Genomic DNA, 19,139 nt, shown 5'->3' with positions numbered 1-19,139 from the left:
TCAGAAACTGTGCCAGGAGTATGCGGGAGAAGAGAGTTCCGCCTCGGGTGAGGTCACTTCCCACCCCCAGATGCTCTGCCTACAAAACCTTGCAATTCTCTGACGCTGGATCTTATTCTTTTCTGAATTTCAAGGTCTCATGATGTTGACAGCTCCAAATTCGAAGTCGTCAGTCTGCCCACACTCGCAGACCCAAAAGAAAGGAAGCCGGATTCAGCTTGGGTCCTACCACCCACTGTCTCTGGGGGTAGTCAGCGCCCCCTCCCCGCCTCGCGGGGGTTCTGAAGGGAGGTATCTCGGGCGCGGGGTGCCGAGGACGTCGTGGGGAGATAGGTGTTCCAGAGATGGAGTTGACAGGGCCGAGACATGTGACAGTCGAAGCGTCACGTTCTGTGGTCTGAGACTGGGACCAGGCTGGTCACATGACGCGAGCGGGGGGGTTGCACTATGGTGTGATGCGAGATGAGGGGGCCTCACAGATCACGTACCAATGACGCATTCCCACCCGTTTTGGCAACTAGATTTCCGCTGGAAGACGCGATAGTTCCGGCAAAGGGGGCGGGTTCTCACGTCCTGGCAATTTCGCTTCCGTTCGGGGCGTTGCGGCTTCCGATCTCAGCCTTTCCCTGGGGTGGGGAAGAGACGCGATCCGGTGCGCATGCTCCAGTCTTTCCAGAGGGGGCGGGGCCGAGGCTACAGGAGAGGGCGGGGGGGGGGGAAAGAAAAGGGAATTCCAACCTGTGGAATCTTGGGGGTCCCCGAGGTCGGCTCCTTCCCTTTGAAACTGTGAATGGTGCCAGGGACAGAGCCTCTAGCGACTCTTGGGGGAGGGTTTGGGGTCTGCAGGGTGAGGGCGGAGGGGAGTGTCAGAGTGTGAGTTGGGTACGGGAGTTCCAAACTTAGAATCTTGAGGCCCGCCGGTCTTCGGCGCCGGCGAGAGGGATCTCGGGCCGCCATGCGGGACAGGACCCACGAGCTGAGGCAGGTGAGAATTTGGCGCAGCAGGGTTGGGGCCGGGTGGACGGGATGGCGTCTGCCGGAATGCAGGACTCCTGGTCCTCGGGGCCGGGAGGGATGACTGTGGGGTAGGAAGGAAAGTCCCGGAAGCCCGTGAGTTCTACTGGGGGAGAGCAGTAGCAAGGAAGTGATGCCAGTGACCCCGGCCCTGGCAGGGGGATGACAGCTCGGACGATGAAGACAAGGAGCGAGTCGCGCTGGTGGTACACCCGGGTACTGCACGGCTGGGGAGCCCGGACGATGAGTTCTTCCAGAAGGTAAGAGGCTGGAATCTCAGCCAGGATTCACGAGGGGGCTGGAGGGCCCGAGAAGCAGAGCAGCCTGGAGCACCCCCCATATCTCCCTCAGCCCTCTCGGTCATCGTCCCCAGGTTCGGACAATTCGGCAGACTATCGTCAAGCTAGAGAATAAAGTCCGAGAGTTGGAGAAGCAGCAGGTCACCATCCTGGCCACGCCCCTTCCCGAGGAGAGTGAGTGAAACCCTGGGTGCAGAACGCATGCTCAACCAGAGGGCTTGTGGGGGTTGTAGTTCCACACAGGTGGCGGCCAGGGAGATTTGTTGAGGTAGAGGTTGCTATTTGGGCATCATGGCTTTCTCTTGTTTAGGCATGAAGCAGGACCTGCAGAACCTGCGCGACGAGATCAAACAGCTAGGGAGGGACATCCGCGCGCAGCTGAAGGGTGAGCTCCTAGGACCTCAGCCAGATACTTTCCTCTGATCCTGCCCAACTCCTGGTATATCTGGGGAGTGTGTGGTCCAGAGAGGCCAGTGATATATATCCAGGTCACACAGCAGGCCAAAGTCTAGAATCTCCATCTCCTGGCTTCCAGTCCAAAGTTCTTTCCACAGCATATGCCTGCCTCTCAGGTTCCCTTATTTATAATGAAACCATTTCCATTTGATCTTTGTCCAAGGCAGAGGTTAGCGTTGCTACCTTCAGGTCATTATCTACATATAACTGTATAGACTGCCTTCCACATCCCAGGTTCTGCAAGGGTGGATTCATGCAACTGTGGATTGTGTAGTACTGTAGTATGCATTTATTTTCTTAAAAGTTGGGTATAAGTGGACCCACACAGTTATGCAAGGATCATCTGTACTCCTACAATTCTTGCTGCCCAGTGTGTATTCTTTGGGTGGGAAGATGTGGGTTTTGTTAGGAACCTTCTCCAAACATGTGGGAATTCTCTGATGTATTTATTGCAAAGAAAAATATACTTTTGCCTGTCAGAGGCTCAGAAGTAGTCATTTTATGATGAATTTTATTAAAAAAAAAAAAAAAGGCCCTGTGGAGATATTGTATCTCTATTGTATGGCTGGGTGGCTGGGTCCCAGTCCCCAAATGAATTTCAGAAGCCAGAGGTCAAACCCCTTCCTCTACCAATACTTTTGTGTCTTTCCATAGCCATAGAGCCCCAGAAGGAGGAAGCTGATGAGAATTATAACTCCGTCAACACAAGAATGAGAAAAACCCAGGTGGGTTCATTATTCCCAGAAGTAGGACATTTCAGCAAGTGTTCAGTAGATCATTAGATGGCAGATGTAAGAAGGCAGGGCTCTTAGAGATCATTAAATCCAACCTGATGATTTTCCAAATGAGGAAACTAAGGCTCAGAGATAAAAAAAGGATTTACCCCAAGGTCAAGAACCCGGGTCTTCTGACTTCCAATCCATTATAACACCTTGCCTTCTTCTCCTCCATTCAGTGAGAAGTTGCTGAGACCCCAGACATGATCTGGGCTTGGCTGTAGGAGATATACTTTCTAGAAGCCAAGATGGGGAGTTAAGCTTGCATAGATGACAAAGACATTACTCAGGTAGGACTTGGTAGTTAATGGCTCTGCCCAGGGAAAAAGAGGGTGCAGTCAAGTGACTAGGTGGTTCCCTACCCATGTGATGGGGACATCCTCTGCCCCAAGGACAGAATTCAAGAAGTCAGAAAGAGGAACTTCCCTGGTGTGTGTGTTGGGGGAAGGCCACAGTATCATCATCTTAATAAGGAGATTTGAAATGGTCTGAGCAGTATCCTCTGGGTGCCCAGAGAGGCATGGTTTGGAGTTCTTTGAGATCAGAGGTGGAGTAGGGGGGCCCAGAACTCAGCAAAGATCCCAGATTGAAGATTGAACAATTTGGGCTTTTTTTTTTTTTTTAATAGAAGAGAAGGAAAGAGTAGCTTTATTACTTTGCCAAACAAAGAGGGGAACACAGTAGGTTGGTGCCTCAAGAACTGCCCCCCCTACAATTTGGGCATCTTGAAAGGGTGCAGCTGAACCCAGGATAGCAGATGTGTCCTGGAAAAAAGGAACTCCAAGGAATGAGCAGATTTTAGACATCAGGAAAATGGACAAGCAGGGAAGGCATTTCCGGGGGGTGAGGGGTGAGGGGCTTGTGGTAGTCATTGTGTGAGAGGCTGAGTGCCCAGGTGGGCCTGCAAAATCTGGGCAATCAGCTGACTGCCAGGTATCCTGGCACACCTTTAGTCTAAGCAGGGAGGGTGGTGTTCAGCCAGCATTCCACTAATATTCTTTGAGGGCCTACTGTATGCCAGACCCTTTTCTAGCTGTTTAGGAAACAGCTGTCAACAAATGATCTCTATCCTCTTGGAGATTTCATTCCAGTGGGGAGAGAGAGTCACCATAATAAATCAGTCAATTATTGTAGAACATAGAAGTATTAAGGGAAAAGAGAAGAGGGATTGAGAACAGCAGGAGAAGGCAGGTTCCAACAAGGTGGAGAAAACTTCCAAAGGTGACATTGGAACAAAGACTTCCAGGCTTCTGTGGGGCCTGAGCATTCTGGGCTGAAGAAATAGCAACTGCAGAGGCCTGACGTGGGGCTGTGTTCTGATCAGGGAGGAGTCAGGAGCCCACTGTGGCTGGAGGGAAGGAGAGAGGGAGACAGTGTGGGGACATAAAATGAGAGAGGGAAGGTGGGAAAGGGTGGGTCCTGTAGGGCCTTGTAGGCCCTGGGAAAGGCTATGGCTTTTACTTTGAGAGACCACGGGAGCCTTTCAAAGAGGTCAAGGCCACAGGTACCTCTGAGCTCATGCTCTTTGCTCATTGTACCCAAGGGGCTGCTGAGGCCCAGACCAGGCAGGGATCTGCCCAGGGGTCCCCAGCTTCTCTTCTCCCTCCTTAGCACGGGGTCCTGTCCCAGCAATTTGTGGAGCTCATCAACAAGTGCAACTTAATGCAGTCTGAATACCGGGAGAAGAACGTGGAGCGGATTCGGAGGCAGCTGAAGATCAGTGAGTTGTGGTGCCCATTGTGGTGCCCGGCACACAGGGTCAGCTGACCCAACCAGCTCTGAGCCTGGCCTTTTCCTTCACAGCAAATGCTGGAATGGTGTCTGACAAGGAGCTGGAGCAGATGCTGGACAGTGGGCAGAGCGAGGTGTTTGTGTCCAATGTGAGTGGCCCCCACCAGCCTCTCTCTGCTGGGCCCCCCATCCTCTCTGAGTCCTTTTTTTAAAAAATTATTTATTTATTTATTTTTAGCTGTGCTGGGTCTTCGTTGCTGTGCAGGCTTTTCTCTAGTTGCAGCAAGCAGGGGCTGTTCTCCAGTTGCGGTGCATGGGCTTCTCCTTGCAATGGCTTCTTTTGTTGTGGAGCACAGGCCCTACAGCCCGTGAGCTCAGTAGTTGTGGTTCTGGGGCTCTAGAGCACAGGCTCAGTAGTTGTGGCACACGGGCTTAGCTGCTCCGCAGCATGTGGGATCTTCTTCCATCAGGGATCGAACTGGTATCTCATGCATTAGCAGGTGGGTTCTTTACCACTGAGCCACCAGGGAAGCCCTCCTGGCCCTTTTTCATGGAGGGAATCCTGAGGCCCAGAAGGGAACATATTAGCCTGCCTGGCATCCCTCATTAGGGCCTGGGCCCCAGTTCTAGGCCCGAGGGCTGCCCCAGAGCTGAACAGGAACTTCTAAACGTGCTGCTGATTTCCTTGTGACCTGTCCCATCACTCCTGTCCACTCTGCAGATACTGAAGGATACACAAGTGACTCGACAGGCCCTAAATGAGATCTCGGCCCGGCACAGCGAGATCCAGCAGCTGGAGCGCAGTATCCGTGAACTTCATGAGATTTTCACTTTTTTAGCCACTGAAGTGGAGATGCAGGTGGGTGCCTGAGGCTGCTGGCTGGGCTCGATCCAGTCCCCAGATGTGAGAGCATGTCATGACTGTCAGCCTGCTTCCACCCTTAGCCTCTTTCACCAAGGCTTTTGTTACCCTCCAGACTGGCCCTTACTTCTATCCTTAGCTGTGTTCCCAGATTTCATCCTCCTCAGTAGCTACTCCGATAATTACTGCTTTATACCTTGTACCCCATCCTTGAACTGCAGCCCACACCACGTATGGCCCCAACCCTGGCTCCTCCTCCAGCAACAGAATCCATTCTTGTACACTTAAGAGCTCTTCAGTTGCCCCCTAGAGGGGCCTGCCTCCTAAAATGTAGACAAGGGTGGGGTGGGAGGTGGTATTCTTCCCCCGGCCCTTATCTCATGATAAAGGGAGCTTCCAGGTCCATCTGGGAGGAGCTGACCCCAGTGCCCTCTTGCAGCTGGGAGTCCTGGGGGAGAGATTTCACTCTGTAGGAGTCCAGGATCTGAAGGCTGGTGGTACTGTGAGGAGGCAGCGATAGGGAGGGCTTCCCAGCAGCTGGGAGCCAGGCCTAAAGAACAAGGGACTTCAGACAGGTTTGCGAGGGGACAAAAGATCACCCTCTGTGAAAACATATGAGCCATTCAAGGTGCTCCGCTCCCAGCCAGCACTGCGAGTAGAAATTGTATGGGGCGAGGGTGCAGGACAGAAGGGAGCATACGGTAGGAGGGAGCCTGGAAGCCATCCCCAGGCGTGTGGACTTCTGTCACATGCGGTCCTGTCCCCACCTCTTCCTTAGTGCACCGTTTTCTGCCAGGAGTGTCCTTCAGTCCTCTGGTTGGGGTGGGCAGAGGAGCTGCTGGGCCTTCCGCCCCCAGTCATTCCTTCCTGCCTGAACCGCCTCCTCTTCCGAGCAGGGGGAGATGATCAACCGGATTGAGAAGAACATTCTGAGCTCAGCAGACTATGTGGAACGTGGGCAGGAACATGTCAAGGTGGCCCTGGAGAACCAGAAGAAGGCACGCAAGGTGAGCCTCCGCCCTTCCCCCCGCCACCCCTCCCCCCGGGTGGCCCTCCCTCCACTCCTGAGTTTCCCTGACACCCACCCCCCCTACCCTGCTTCCTCTCCCACAGAAGAAAGTCTTTATTGCCATCTGTCTGTCCATCACTGTCCTCATTCTGGTGGTCATCATTGTCATCTCCACGTTGGTTTGACAGCGCCGCATATTCTTGGTGAAATACTGTGGGCCTGCCCCCTGGCCTGCCCCATACCCGACCCCAGCCTTTTCTCCTCTCAGACCCTCTTCTGCCGCCTTCCCTTGCAGACACTAAGAGCACCAGGGACCCAGGGTCTGCCTTCTCTCCCAGCAGCTGGGGGTGGGCTGGACAGAGCCTCCAGCCAGACCCCTTCCTCACAGTGGCCTTGTGCAGAGGGGCAGACAGTTCTTCTGGGGTCGGCAGCCACTCATCCATGGGGGCCTCCCCCCTGGGTCACAGTGCCTGGGGGCAGGCCTGCAATGTCCTGTTTGGCAGAGACATGTAGTTTTGTAAGAAATTAAAAAAAAAAACAAAAAACCTTGGAGATTCCCCTGTGCATGCGTGTCCTTGAAAAGTTTGGTCCAGGGCCTTCAGGTATCCAGCCTGCTCACCTCCCCGCCACCCTGGGGGACAGACCCAGCCCAGGCAGACTCAAATCAGACTGTCTCAGGTGACCACGCCAGGCTGGCAGCGCCCTTCTACTCTCCCATGAAGATGGGTGGGGCCTGGAAGAGATGACACCCACATGTGGCTCAGTACTGTCCCTCAGTACTGTCTCAGTACTGGGAAAGAGCATTGTGAGGACCTAAGCCCAAAACAGTGAGGCTGAGCCAGGCCAGGCTGAGACACAGAGGGATGTGTGTGTGGCGTCTATGGGCATTCCTGAGGCCAAGAAGAAGGGGCATTCCTGAGGCCAAGCAGAAGAGGCACTCTGAAAAAGGAACTGAGTCTGTTCCTTTGGATACAGTGGACAAGGAAGGGCCTGTCCCAGAGGTGGCCATATTTGAGTCCAATGGGAAGCAGGGAGTCCAATGGCTAGTTACAGGAAGAATCAGTGAAGAGATTGCCAGGCAGAGGGTTCAACAGGCCAGGCCTTGTGCTCAGAAAAAAGCATTGCCTTTTCTTTTCTTTGTATTCATTTATTTAATTTACTTATTTTTGACTGTGCTGGGTCTTTGTTGCTGCTCCTAGGCTTTCTCTAGTTGCCATGAGCAGGGGCTACTCTCTAGCTGTGGTGCACCGGCTTCTTCTCTCTGGGGCTTCTCTTGTGGAGCACAGGCTCCAGGGTGCCAGGGCTTAGTTGCCCCGAAGCATGTGGGATCTTCCCAGACCAGGGATCAAACCCGTGTTTCCTGCATTGGCAGGCGGATTCTTAACCACTGGACCAAGGGAAGTCCCTATTTATTTATTTTTTAAATTAATTTTTATTGGAATATAGTTGCTTTACAATGTTATACTGTACAGCAAAGTGAATCAGCTGTATGTATACGTTTATCCCCTCTGTTTTAGATTTCTTTCCCATTTAAGGTCACTACAGAGCAAAGAATAGGGTTTCCTGAGCTATGCAGTAGGTTCTCTTAGTTATTTTATACATAGTAACAATAGTGTAACAATAGTGACCGGGAAGCCTGGCCTGCTGCAGTCCATGGGGTGCAAAGAGTTAGACCCGACTGAACAACTGAACAAAACCCCAAAACAATAGTGTATATATGTCAGTGCCAATCTCCCAGTCACCCGCCCACCGCTCCCTCTCCCCACTTGGTGTGGCATTGCCTTTTATATAAGAGTTCAGATTAGAGAGGGAGGCACTCAGAATCAGCCCACACCTTGTTTCTCAGGGGTCTTGTGGCTGAAGCGGATAGAGGAGGCCGAGGAGCCGTTTCTATGATTCACCTGAGTTCCAGACTCCAGCTCGAAATTTCTAAAAGTTCCAAGACCCATGCCTGGTTTCTGGAGCTGGATGTAGCGCCTGTTTCCAGAAACTTGGTTTCAGGGCTCCTGCCTCCGAAGCCTGGTAGGAATGGGGGAGGGCCTGACCCCTGACCAAGGTCTGGGGGCGGGGTTCCAGCCGCCTTGTCCCATCCCACCTTCGATCCCACTGGTTGCCGCTGCTGCTCCTGGCTGCCCAGCTGTACCGTTTGCTTCGGCCGCCAAGTATGGGGTACACACGTGGGCGCCGGGGCGACGCGAGCCAAGGAAGGGATGGGCCAGTGGAAGTTGGTGCAGACTTGGACCCAGCTCCTGGAACCGGGCTGGGGGAGGGACCAGGGGCCGGGATTGGGCCGCAGTGGCGTGCGATCGGACCTGCCCGGCTTCCACCCGAAGCTGGGCGCCCTCCTGCAGCGCCTCCCTGTGGCCCGGAAGCGGCGGTTGCGCGGGGCCTGCGCCAGGTCCGAGGGGTACAATTGGTACCGAGCGTACGGGGCGTGGCTGAGGGGTTGGCCGGGCTGACACTTGGAAAACGGGCCGTTCGGATTGGCCAGCGGACCTAAATGTTGTTCCTGAAGAGCATCAGGATTGGTCCGCAGGGCGTCCTGAAGGAGTGAGCATCCGGAATTAAACTGCAATTAGGTGTGGGCGGGGCCTCAGAGCGAGACCTCAGTCGCACCGAAAAGCGATTGGATCACACAGCGAAAGGGGCGTGATCAAACGCCTAATAAGGCGGAAGGGGGCTGGCCTGGGAGAGACCTGTGAGGGTAGGGGCTCAGGACCTCACATGAGAAGGCGTGGCCGGGTCCCGCCCCCTAGCAGCCGGAACTTGCGGCTGCTAGAGATTCCGGGAGTGTACCTACGCGTTAGTCCTGCTTGAGGTCCTGTGTCCCGTGTACAGAAGAAACTAGACGCCTGCAGGAAGAAGCCCTCGTTTTTAGCAGCGTGCAAACACTCTAGATGTCCACCCAATGGGGAAACTGCGAGACCGGATGGATGCTGCCTCAGTAGAAGACTGATTTGGACTCTGGGCTTCCATGATTCTCCACTCTCCATCTCTTCCCCTATGGCCTGCTTCTTCAGCGGAATCCTGTCCTGTTGGTCGCCTTTATCCACTCTCTCACTTTTCTGCCTTCAGAATCAACTGAAGTTGCAACCCGTGGCGCCTACCGGGATCTGACAGAGACTGTCAAACCGACGCGGAGATTGCCACGTCTACGCAGCTGGGTGTCCACGTAGGGCATGTGCCTTCTGCTCGGCAGTGCTGGACAGCGCCACCCCCGAGAGGCTGCTTACTTGTCTCAGGACGCCATCCAGAACTTCTCAGAAGAGTTGGCTAGACGGCCGAGCAAGGGCTCGGATGGCGGGTTCAGTAATTTGAATTTTTCCGATGGGCTGTGGGGACCCATGGAAGGTTTCTGAACAGGTGAGTGGCAGGTTTGGAGCAGACCTAGTAGGCAAGTGGACCCAGGCACTGGAGCTTTTACAAGTTCCCTTGTGTATACCCCTTCTGTGAGGGAAACCAACCTGAGTGAGGGGCTATGGGAAAATTTTTTCACTGAAAAGTTGGGTGCTGTCAGCCCAACTTTTAAGGAACACCGTCTGCGTGAATTGTGGCTTTTCCAAATCCATCTTGTATCACAACCTTTCAGCTGCAGCCTTCTCCACTTATTCCTCACCCACTGAATATTTCATGGTTCAGATTCTTAAGAAAAGAGACCTGATTGGTTTAGGTCAGGCTACATTGACCTACTTGGGAATTGTTTACCTTGAGTCAAGATTTTACCCTTGACCAAGGTGTATGCCTGGAGAATCCCAGGGACAGAGGAACCTGGTGGGCTACAGTTCATAGGGTCGCAAAGAGTTGAACACGACTGAAGTGACTTAGCGCATACACAGGATGTATGAGAGATGTTACAAGGTACAAAATGCGTCCGCACAGTGTGTGTGAAGGAAGAATGGATGAACTCAGTGATTGACGTTTCTGGTACAGCCCTGTAGTAGATTATATTGCTGTTCCACATATATGCTGTTCTTCCTATTGGGCCCCTCACGTGAGGAGGATTATACATTCATGCCCACTTACAATAGGCTTGGCTATATAACATGCTTTGGAATCTGAGTAGATATTAAGACACCACTTCCAAGTAGAAGCTTTAAGCACCAGTGAGTAGTCTGGCAGTTTCCCATCTCTTTTTCCTCTGCCATGAACCTGTCAATTGCCAGATGAAGACTTCTTCAGCCTGGACCCCAGAATTAACAGGACATGAAGCTGATCTGTAGCTCACCTGTAAAATGAGGTGTGATGTAAATGAGAAACTTCTCCTGCTGGAAGCCACTGATATTTGGAGGTTGGTTTTTACCAAATTATCATAAGTCTAGTTCAGCTGTTACAGAACTAGTACCCAGAAGTGAGACGTTGCTACAATAAAAAGAAAAACCTGAGTTGTGTGTCATTAACTTTGGATCTGGACAGTGGCTGGTGAGGAAACTAGCATTGGAAGTTGCAAAGATGGTGATGTGTGTTATGTAATGGTGAAGCATTTGTTTAAACTGTAAGCTGGAAATAGAACTAAGAGTACAAATAATGTCCAACTGAGTTTAGAGATTTAGGCCAAAAAATGGGGAAAGAGAATATTAGTAGCATGCCCTGGTTGCTGTTGGGTGCATCTGACAAGTTACTATAAGAAAAATGACTCAGAAAATAATTGGCCACTTTTTAAGCAGAAATTGAAGAGAATATAGAAACTCCAGGCAAATGATTAAAAAAAAAAAAAAAATGCATTTTTGGCTCTGCTGTGCAGCATACAGGATCTTAGTTCCCCTACCAGGGATTGAACCTGTGCTCCCTGCATTGTGAGTGAAGAGTCCCAGGGAATTCCCTGATCCAAATTTTTAACCAGTGAAAGATGCAACTGACAAGACCCTTAAGGCACAAAGTTTCATGAAAACTCATCTTTGTGGGACTTCCTGGGTGGTCCAGTGGTTAAGTCTGCAATTCCAAGGCAGGGGGCATGAGTTCAATCCCTAATCAAGGAACTAAAATTCTACATGCTTCAGAGCAACTAAGCCTGCAAGCCACAACTACTGGCGCCATGCGCTCTGGAGCTAATCCCCAGCAAAGAAAGATTCCGCATGATGCAAGGAAGGTCCCTTGGGCTACAACTAAGACCTGGCTCAGGCAAATAAATAAAATGAACAAATAAATAGTAAAAATAAACAAACAGTCAAGACATCTCCAAACCAGGATATGTGTTATTAAAAAATTAATCAGTGTGTTGTGACAAAAAATTACAGGGGCTGTTCTAAAAGATAGTCAGGAATGGCTTCTTAGGGAAGGTGACTAATTCAAAGAGCAGAACTGACAGCTCAGAAAGCAGAATAAAACCATGGAGGATTGTTTTTAGGCCTGAAAAGCTAAAGAAATTTGCTCAGCTGGTTTTTGAAATTGCTTTGGATTAGTCACTCCTTTTTGCTTTCCATTTCTCCTCTTTTTTAACCAGAATGTCTATTTCTATCACCTGATGCAATTCCCAGGCTTCCCTGGTGGCTCAGTGGTAAAGAATTTGCCTGCCAGTGCAGGAGACACAGGTTCAATCCCTGGGTCAGGAAGATCCCCTGGAGAAGGAAATGGCAGCACACTCCAGTACTCTTGTCTGGGAAATCTCATGGACAGGAGCCTGGCAGGCTACAGTCCATGGGGTTGAAAAAGAGTGGGACACAACTTAGAGACTAAACAACAAAAAATGCATGTCCTAGGATTGCATGTTGGAGTACATGACTTGTTTCATTCTTTTTCTTTTTTGGTGGCATGGCACAACATGTGAGATATTCATTCCCCAATCAGGGATTGAACCTAAGCCCCTTGCATTGGAAGCACAGAGTCTTAAGCACTGGACTGCCATGGGAGTTCCCATGACTTGTTTTTTTTTTTAGATTCATAGGTCCACAGATGGGAGGAATTGTACTCCAGAATGGATTATACCCAGAGCCTCATCTGCATCTAATTTAGATAATGAGATTTGGGACTTTTGGTTTGATGAGATTTATGAGATTTTTTTTTTTTTATTTTTTTACTCTGACTTGATGCTGCCATGGGATGAGACTTTTAGGGACCTTGGGAGGAAGTAAATGCATTTTGCTTGTGGGACAGATGTGCACCTTTGAGGCCTAGAAGGTGAACTGTGGTAAGGAGAATAATGGCCCCCAAAGATTCCATGCCCTAATCTCTATGAATGTTATGTGCCAAAAAGGACTTTGCAGATGTAATTAAGTTCACCAATCAGTTGAGACAGGGAGATTGTCCTGAATTATTCATATGGGCCAAATGTAATCATATGAGCTCTTAAAAGCTGAGAAGCTTCTCCAGCTAGCTACAGAAGAGGAAGACAGAAGTCAGAGAAATTTGAAGCAGGAGGACTCAATGCACCATTGCTGACCTTGAAGAGGGAAGAGCTCCTAGCCAGGGAATATAGACAGCCTATAGAAACTGAGAACAAACCTCTGGCTGACAGCCTACAAAGAAACAGGGACCTTAGTACTACAGGCAAATGGAACGGAATTCTGTTAATACCCCCAGGTGAGTCTGGAAGTGGATTCTATGCCAGAGCCTCCAGATAAAAGCTCACATTGGGCAAGACCTTGACTTCAGCCTTGTGAGACACTAAGTAGAAGCCCAGTCAGAGCCTGGACTTCTGAACCTACAGAACCATAGTATAAGAAATAGATGTTGTTTTCAAGATGTTAAGTTTGTGGTCATTTATTATGCAGCAGTAGAAACAGCAAGATTTGAGCTGAGATGTGAAAGAACAGAAAACATCATGGGCAAATTTAGGGTGATGGGTTCCATCACCAGGAAAGAGCAAGTGCAAAGGTTCCATGACGGAGAAGAAACAAATCAACAGAAGGTCAGCATGGCTGGAGCCTGCTGAGTGTAAGGAACAGGTAAGAGATTAGTCAGAACTGGGATAGGACTTGAATGGAAGGCAGGCTCCAGGGAGAGGGATTTTTGTTGAAGTGGGCTGTCTGTGTCTGTGCTAAGTTGCTTCAGTTGTGTCTGATTCTTTGAGACCCTATGAACTGTAGCCTGCCAGGCTCTTCTGTCTATGGGATTCTCCGGGCAAGAATACTGGAGTGGGTTGCCATGCTCTCCTCCAGGGATCAAACCTGGGACTCTTATAGTCTCCTGCATTAGCAGGCGGGTTCTTTACCACTAGCACCATTTGGGAGGCCTGAGAGTGGGTTATGCATAAGTAACTGAGAACAAGTCACCAAATTTCCTTGGTTGAATCCAGAATCACTGCCCCACCTACAGAGCCTACTGCCTTCCCTGCTTTGGCCCTGGTGCTAGAGTTTTCTCCTGTGAGGAATTCTAATCTATCCAGCCACTTGGCTGGGGAGGGGATGATGACTGCAATCCATAATAAGGAGCGATGTCAGCTATTGCCCTAGCAGCGGGGGCTATGATTTTGCATTCCCAAGATGCATTCACTACCTGGAACAGTCCTGGCAGAGTCAGGGGATTAAAGGAAGTTGGGACAGAAGAAAAGTGAGGGCCAGAAGTCAGACTGTCTGGAATTATCCAGATAATGGGGACAAAGACATCACAAGAAAAGAAAACTTCAGCTCACTATTTCTTATGAACATAGATGTAAAAGTCCTCAACAAAATACTGGCAAACAAAATCCAGCAATATATAAAAATGACTCTACAAGTGAGGTTTATCGCAAGAATGCAAGGTTGGTTTAACATCTGAAAATCAGTTAATGTAGTAATAATAAAGACTATTAATAGAATAAAGGACAAAAACCTTTTGGTCATCTCAATAGACACAGAAAATACATTTGACAAAATCCAACAACTTTGATTTTTAAAAAAGCTTAAGAAACTAGGAATAAGAGGGAATTCCCATAACTTGCTAATTATCAAAAGGCATCTATGAAAAAGTCACAGCTAACATCATACTTAAATGATGATAGACTGGATGTTTTCCCCTCCACAGACCCAGGATGTCTGCTCCCATCATGTCTGTTTAACATTGTAAAAATAAACACAATAGAAATAAATAAAAGGCATCCAGATTGGAAAAGAGGAACTAAACAACCTCATTTTACAGATGACATGATTTTGTATATAAAAAGTCCTTAGGAATTCATATACACAAAAAAGTTAGAGCTAATAAACCAGCTCAGCACTCTTGAAAAAGAGTGGGACACAACTTAGAGACTAAACAACAAAAAATGCATGTCCTAGGATTGCATGTTGGAGTACATGACTTGTTTCATTCTTTTCTTTTTTGGTGGCATGAACTATAGGAACAAAATATGAAATATTTTGGTTGCAGAATAGAGGAACAGTGTACAGAAATCTATTGTATTTCTCATCACTAGCAATGAGCAATCCAAAAAAGAAAACAATTCCATTTACAAAAGCAACAAAAGGAAAAAATACTTCTACATAAATTTAACAAAAGAAATGTAAGACTTATACTCTTGAAAACTATAAAACACTGTTGAGAGAAATTAAAATCTAAATAAAATTTAAAACACCCAAATGTTCATGGGTCAAAAGATTTGATATTGTCAAGATGACAATACTCCTCAAATTGATCTACGGAGGCAGTGCAATCCCTATCAGAATCCCAGCCAGTTTCCTTTTCTTTTTTGCAAAAGTTGACAAGTTGATCCTAAAATTCATATGGAAATGCAAGGGATCTAGAAAAACAAAAATAATTTTGAAAGAAGAACAAGTTGGAAGACTCACATGTCCTGATTTAAAATTTTACTACCAAGCTACAGTAAGCAAAACAGTGTGATACTGGCATAAAGAATGATATATACCCAGGGAATAAAATTGAGAGTCTAGAAATAAACCCTCATATTTATAGTCAGTTTACTTTCAACAAGGAAGTCAAGACAACTCAATGGAGAAAGAATACTCTTTTCAACAAATGGAACTGGGATAGTTGGATATCATATGCACAAGAATGAAGTTGGACCTTTACTTCAAACCATATACAAAAATTAACTCAAAGTGGATCAAAAATCTGAACAGAAGAGCTTTTAGCTATAAAAACTTAAAATTTATTAAAAAAAACTTTTATGCATTTTAAACTTTTAAGTTTATAACTAAGTTATAAACTTTGTAAATGTTTCTAAAACTCTAAGATGAAAACAAAGACATAAATCTTCATGACCTTGAATTAGAAAATGGGTTATTAGATAATGGCTTTCAAAACACAGGCCTGTGGAGAAGGAAATGGCAAACCACTCCAGTATCCTTGCCTGGAAAGTCCCATGGACAGAGGAGCCTGGTGGGCTACAGTCCATGGGGTCCCAAAGAGTTGGGCACTCTTTAATTTTGTGTAGGGAAGGGAAAATGTCTGCCACTTGCAGCTTATTTCTTCTTGCTGCTTGGGGACCTCTGGCCTTGCTACCTGTTACCCTCTCACTGCTGCCTGCTTGTTTAAATAAAGTTTTGTTGGAACTCAAAGAAAAACCAAAAACCCACAGGCCTGAGTGTGTGGCGCTAAATGGCTTTAGTTGTCTCTGACTCTTTATGACCCCATGGACAGTAACCTCTGTCCATGGGATTCTCCAGGCAAGAACACTGGAGTGGGTTGCTGTGCCCTCCTCTGGGGATCTTCCCGACCCAGGGATCAAACCCATGTCTCTGAAGTCTCCTGCATTGGCAAGCGGGTTCTTTACCACTAATGCCACATGGGAAGTCCCTCTCAAAGCACAAGCAATAAGAAAAAGAATAGACAATTTGGACATGCTCAAAATTAAAAATGTGCTTCAAAGGGTACCATCAAGAAAGTAAAAAGACAACCCACCCAATGGAAAGGAATTTTTGCAAATCATAAAGAACTTATATCTGGAATACGTAAGTCTTACCACTCAACAGAGTCAATCCAGTGAAAACAATGGGCCAAGGACGTGAACAGACATTTATCCAAAGATGATATACAGATGCCCCATAAGTGCATGAAGAGATCCTCAACATCATTTTCCACCAGGGAAAAACACATCAAAACCACGAATTTACACCTACTAGGAGGGCTGTAATAAAAAAGATAATAACAACTGTTGATGAAGATGTGGAGAAATTGGAACATTCATGCCTTGTTGGTGGGAATATAAAATGGTGCAGTCACTTTGGAAAACTGCCTGACAGTTGGTCAAATGGTTAAACATAGAGTTACCATATGATCCAGCAATTCTATCCCTAGATATATACACAGAGAATTTAAAAAGATGTCCACACAAAAACTTGTACATGAATGTTCACAGCAGCATTACTCATAATAGACCAAAATGGAAACCCAAATGTCATTCGGCTGATGAATGGATAAACAGAGTAGTATAGCCATACAATGGAATATTATTTGACAATAAAAAGGAAAGAAGATCTGATCAAACTATCAATACAACATGGATGAGCCTTGAGAATGTTATGCTAAGTAAAAGAATTGGTCACAAAAGACCACATATTGTATGACTACATTTACATGAAATGTCCACAACAGGCAAATCTAGACTGAAAGCAAATGATCCATTGCCTAGAGCTGAGGGTAAAGGATTGTCAGGGAATGGGGGCTTGGGATCAATGGGAAGTGACAGCTATGGAGTTTCTTTTAGGGGGGTATGAAAATATTCTAAAATTAGATCATGATGATTGCATAACTCTGTGAATATACTAAAAACCCCCGAATTATATACTTCAGACAGGTTAATTGTAGGGTATATTAATTTTTTTTTTAGTTTTACCAGTATATTGCTACCAATCCATCTCCCTCCACCCTCCTCATGTGTGCATGTGCTCAGTCACGTAACACCATAGACTGCAGCACCCCCCTGCCCCAGGCTCCTCTGTCCATGGGCTTTTCCAGGCAAGAATACAAGAATACTGGAGTGGACTGCCACTTCCTTCTCCATGAATTTTATTTTAATAACACTGTTAATTTTTTTGAAAGTCAAACTGAGTCCTCAGGGAGCAGGAACTTTGGTATAGGATGCTGGGGGTGTCAGAGAAGGGGGCCCAAGGGATGGGCGGATTGTCTGGGCCCAGAAAGGGAGCAGGAGTTGTGAATCTCTTCTAAACATTCAGGGAACCCACTCCATCCTTCATTGTAGACACATAGCCAGGGAGATCTATTGATTAGTGTATATGGTATCTTTGTGTATGTGTGTATATGTACACGTGCTCACTTGTGCCCAATACTCTTTGTGACCCCATGAACTGGAGCCCACCAGTCTCCTCTGTCCACAGGATTTTCCAGGCATGAATGCTAGACTGGGTTGCCATTTCCTACTCTGGGGGATCTTCCTCACCCAGGGATGGAAACTGCCTTTTGAGTCTCCTGTTTGATAGATGATTTTTTTTACCACTGTGCCACCTGGGAAGCCCATATGGTATCTTTACAAGAATATATTTTTAAAAGGTGCCACCCCAACCCCCAAGATAAAGCATCTTGCTCGAGTTCAAAAATCAAGTCAGTAGTAAACAAAAGTTCTCCTGCTTTCAATCTCCCCATCTGATGTCTGTTTCTTTCCTGGACCCTTAGACTTTGATCCCAGCCTGGACAGAAAGGAGGCCCAGGGACAGTGCTTATCCTGCTCTGGGTGTGAGTATGGCCAGTGAGTGTCCTTGGTCAAACTGGTGCCCTCTTTCTGCAGCCATTACACCCTGGTCCCTGCTGTTGCCACGCGGCCCCCTTGTTCTGCTATGGAGAATGGACGTGAGGTCCCTGACACTAAGGTGATACCTACTACTTCTGCTTCAGGTGCTAGCAGCACATGGGCTGGAGGGAGCCTGAACACCACACTTCCTAAGGCTGCCAACTTGGTGGCCCCCAAGTCTACAGGTGACAGTGTGGAAAGGAGGATCTGGTTCACTGCGACCTTTGGCTTTGGTTTGTCTTATAATTGTGAAAGGCCCTAGTAGTTGGAATTTATAGTTCAGAATCAGTTCCTGAGTATCCTTCTAGAAATACTGTGCTGCTGCTGCTGCTGCTGCTAAGTCGCTTCAGTCATGTCCGACTCTGCAACCCCATAGATGGCAGCCCACCAGGCTCCGCCGTCCCTGGGACTCTCCAGGCAAGAACACTGGAGTGGGTTGCCACTGCCTTCTCCAATGCAGGAAAGTGAAAAGTGGAAGTGAAGTCGCTCAGTCGTGTCCGACTCTGTGACCCTGTGGCCTGCAGCCCACCGGACTCCTCCGTGCACTTGGATTTGAGCGCTTACGAGTAATTCGGCCCAAATGGGAGAATACTAACCACACTGCTGTGCACTTTTTCATTTGACTTTTTTTTTGGATATTATTCAACGACACAGATTGACAAGTCTAATTTTTTAAAAACTGTTGCATAATATATTTTACAGTGGCTTTTAGACCTTTGCAATGGACATAGAGGGTGTTCCCAGTCATCACATATTTTGCTGCACTGAACAGTCTTTCATTTTCAGTTTTGTCACAGAATTGGAAAAAGAAATTTGTGGTGTAAATTCTTTGAGGTGTGTTTGCTGAGTCAAAAAGTGTATGCTTTTTTTTTTTTTTGGCTGTGCTGCATGGCTTGTGGGGTCTTAGTTCTCCAATCAGGGATCAAACCCATACCCTCTGCACTGGAAGTGAGGGGTCTTAACCACTGGACTGCCAGGGAAGTCCTTTTACTTTTTAAAAAATGTGTTTGCTTGCTTCTTTTTTCCTCTTCCAGTTTTACTGAGATATGACATACAGCACTGTGTTTAAGGTGTACAGCATAATGATCACATACATCACAAAGCATTTAACTTTTGATAAACATCAAATCATCTTTCCAAGAGGCTGTACCAATTTACACTGTAGGGCCTCATTTTTGTTTTTCCATTTTTGGTCTTTGAAAAATTAGTGTTAATTATCACCTCCAGTTTTTAAAAATATATATTGCACAGGAATTTAGGATTTTCAAGTTCTGTTAAAAATATCCTTTTGAATGGCAATGAACTTAAAGATTAAACTGAGAATCAACAGCTTTTAATAGTATCTTTCCATTCAGGTACATGGTATATCTTCATT

At 47.5% G+C, this 19,139-nt stretch overlaps 1 protein-coding gene across 7 annotated transcripts; it reads left to right on the top strand.

The window, feature by feature from the left end:
* The first annotated feature begins 674 nt into the window (after positions 1–674).
* On the top strand, positions 675–19,096 carry STX4 (syntaxin 4). 7 transcript variants are annotated; one of them, XR_015154532.1, is made up of 11 exons: positions 675–985; positions 1,173–1,274; positions 1,388–1,487; positions 1,624–1,698; positions 2,424–2,494; positions 4,157–4,265; positions 4,349–4,425; positions 4,998–5,135; positions 6,035–6,145; positions 9,223–9,510; positions 17,869–19,096. XR_015154532.1 is itself a non-coding variant. In XM_086374847.1 (10 exons), the coding sequence occupies exons 1-10, from the start codon at positions 956–958 to the stop codon at positions 9,262–9,264; spliced, it is 855 nt and encodes a 284-aa protein (XP_086230973.1). In that variant the 5' UTR covers positions 675–955; the 3' UTR covers positions 9,265–10,529. The 7 variants fall into 7 exon arrangements, 3 of the variants coding, with proteins under 3 accessions (XP_086230973.1, XP_086230972.1, XP_086230975.1); XR_015154531.1 differs by having other exon boundaries at positions 17,762–19,096; XR_015154530.1 differs by having other exon boundaries at positions 17,650–19,096.
* Positions 19,097–19,139: the final 43 nt, after the last annotated feature.

This window comes from Bos grunniens, chromosome 25 (assembly GCF_055505025.1).
Source record: "Bos grunniens cultivar Pamir isolate PY7600 chromosome 25, Bosgru_T2T1.0, whole genome shotgun sequence".
NCBI lineage: Eukaryota > Metazoa > Chordata > Mammalia > Artiodactyla > Bovidae > Bos > Bos grunniens.
This window is presented reverse-complemented; position numbering and strand designations above follow the sequence as displayed.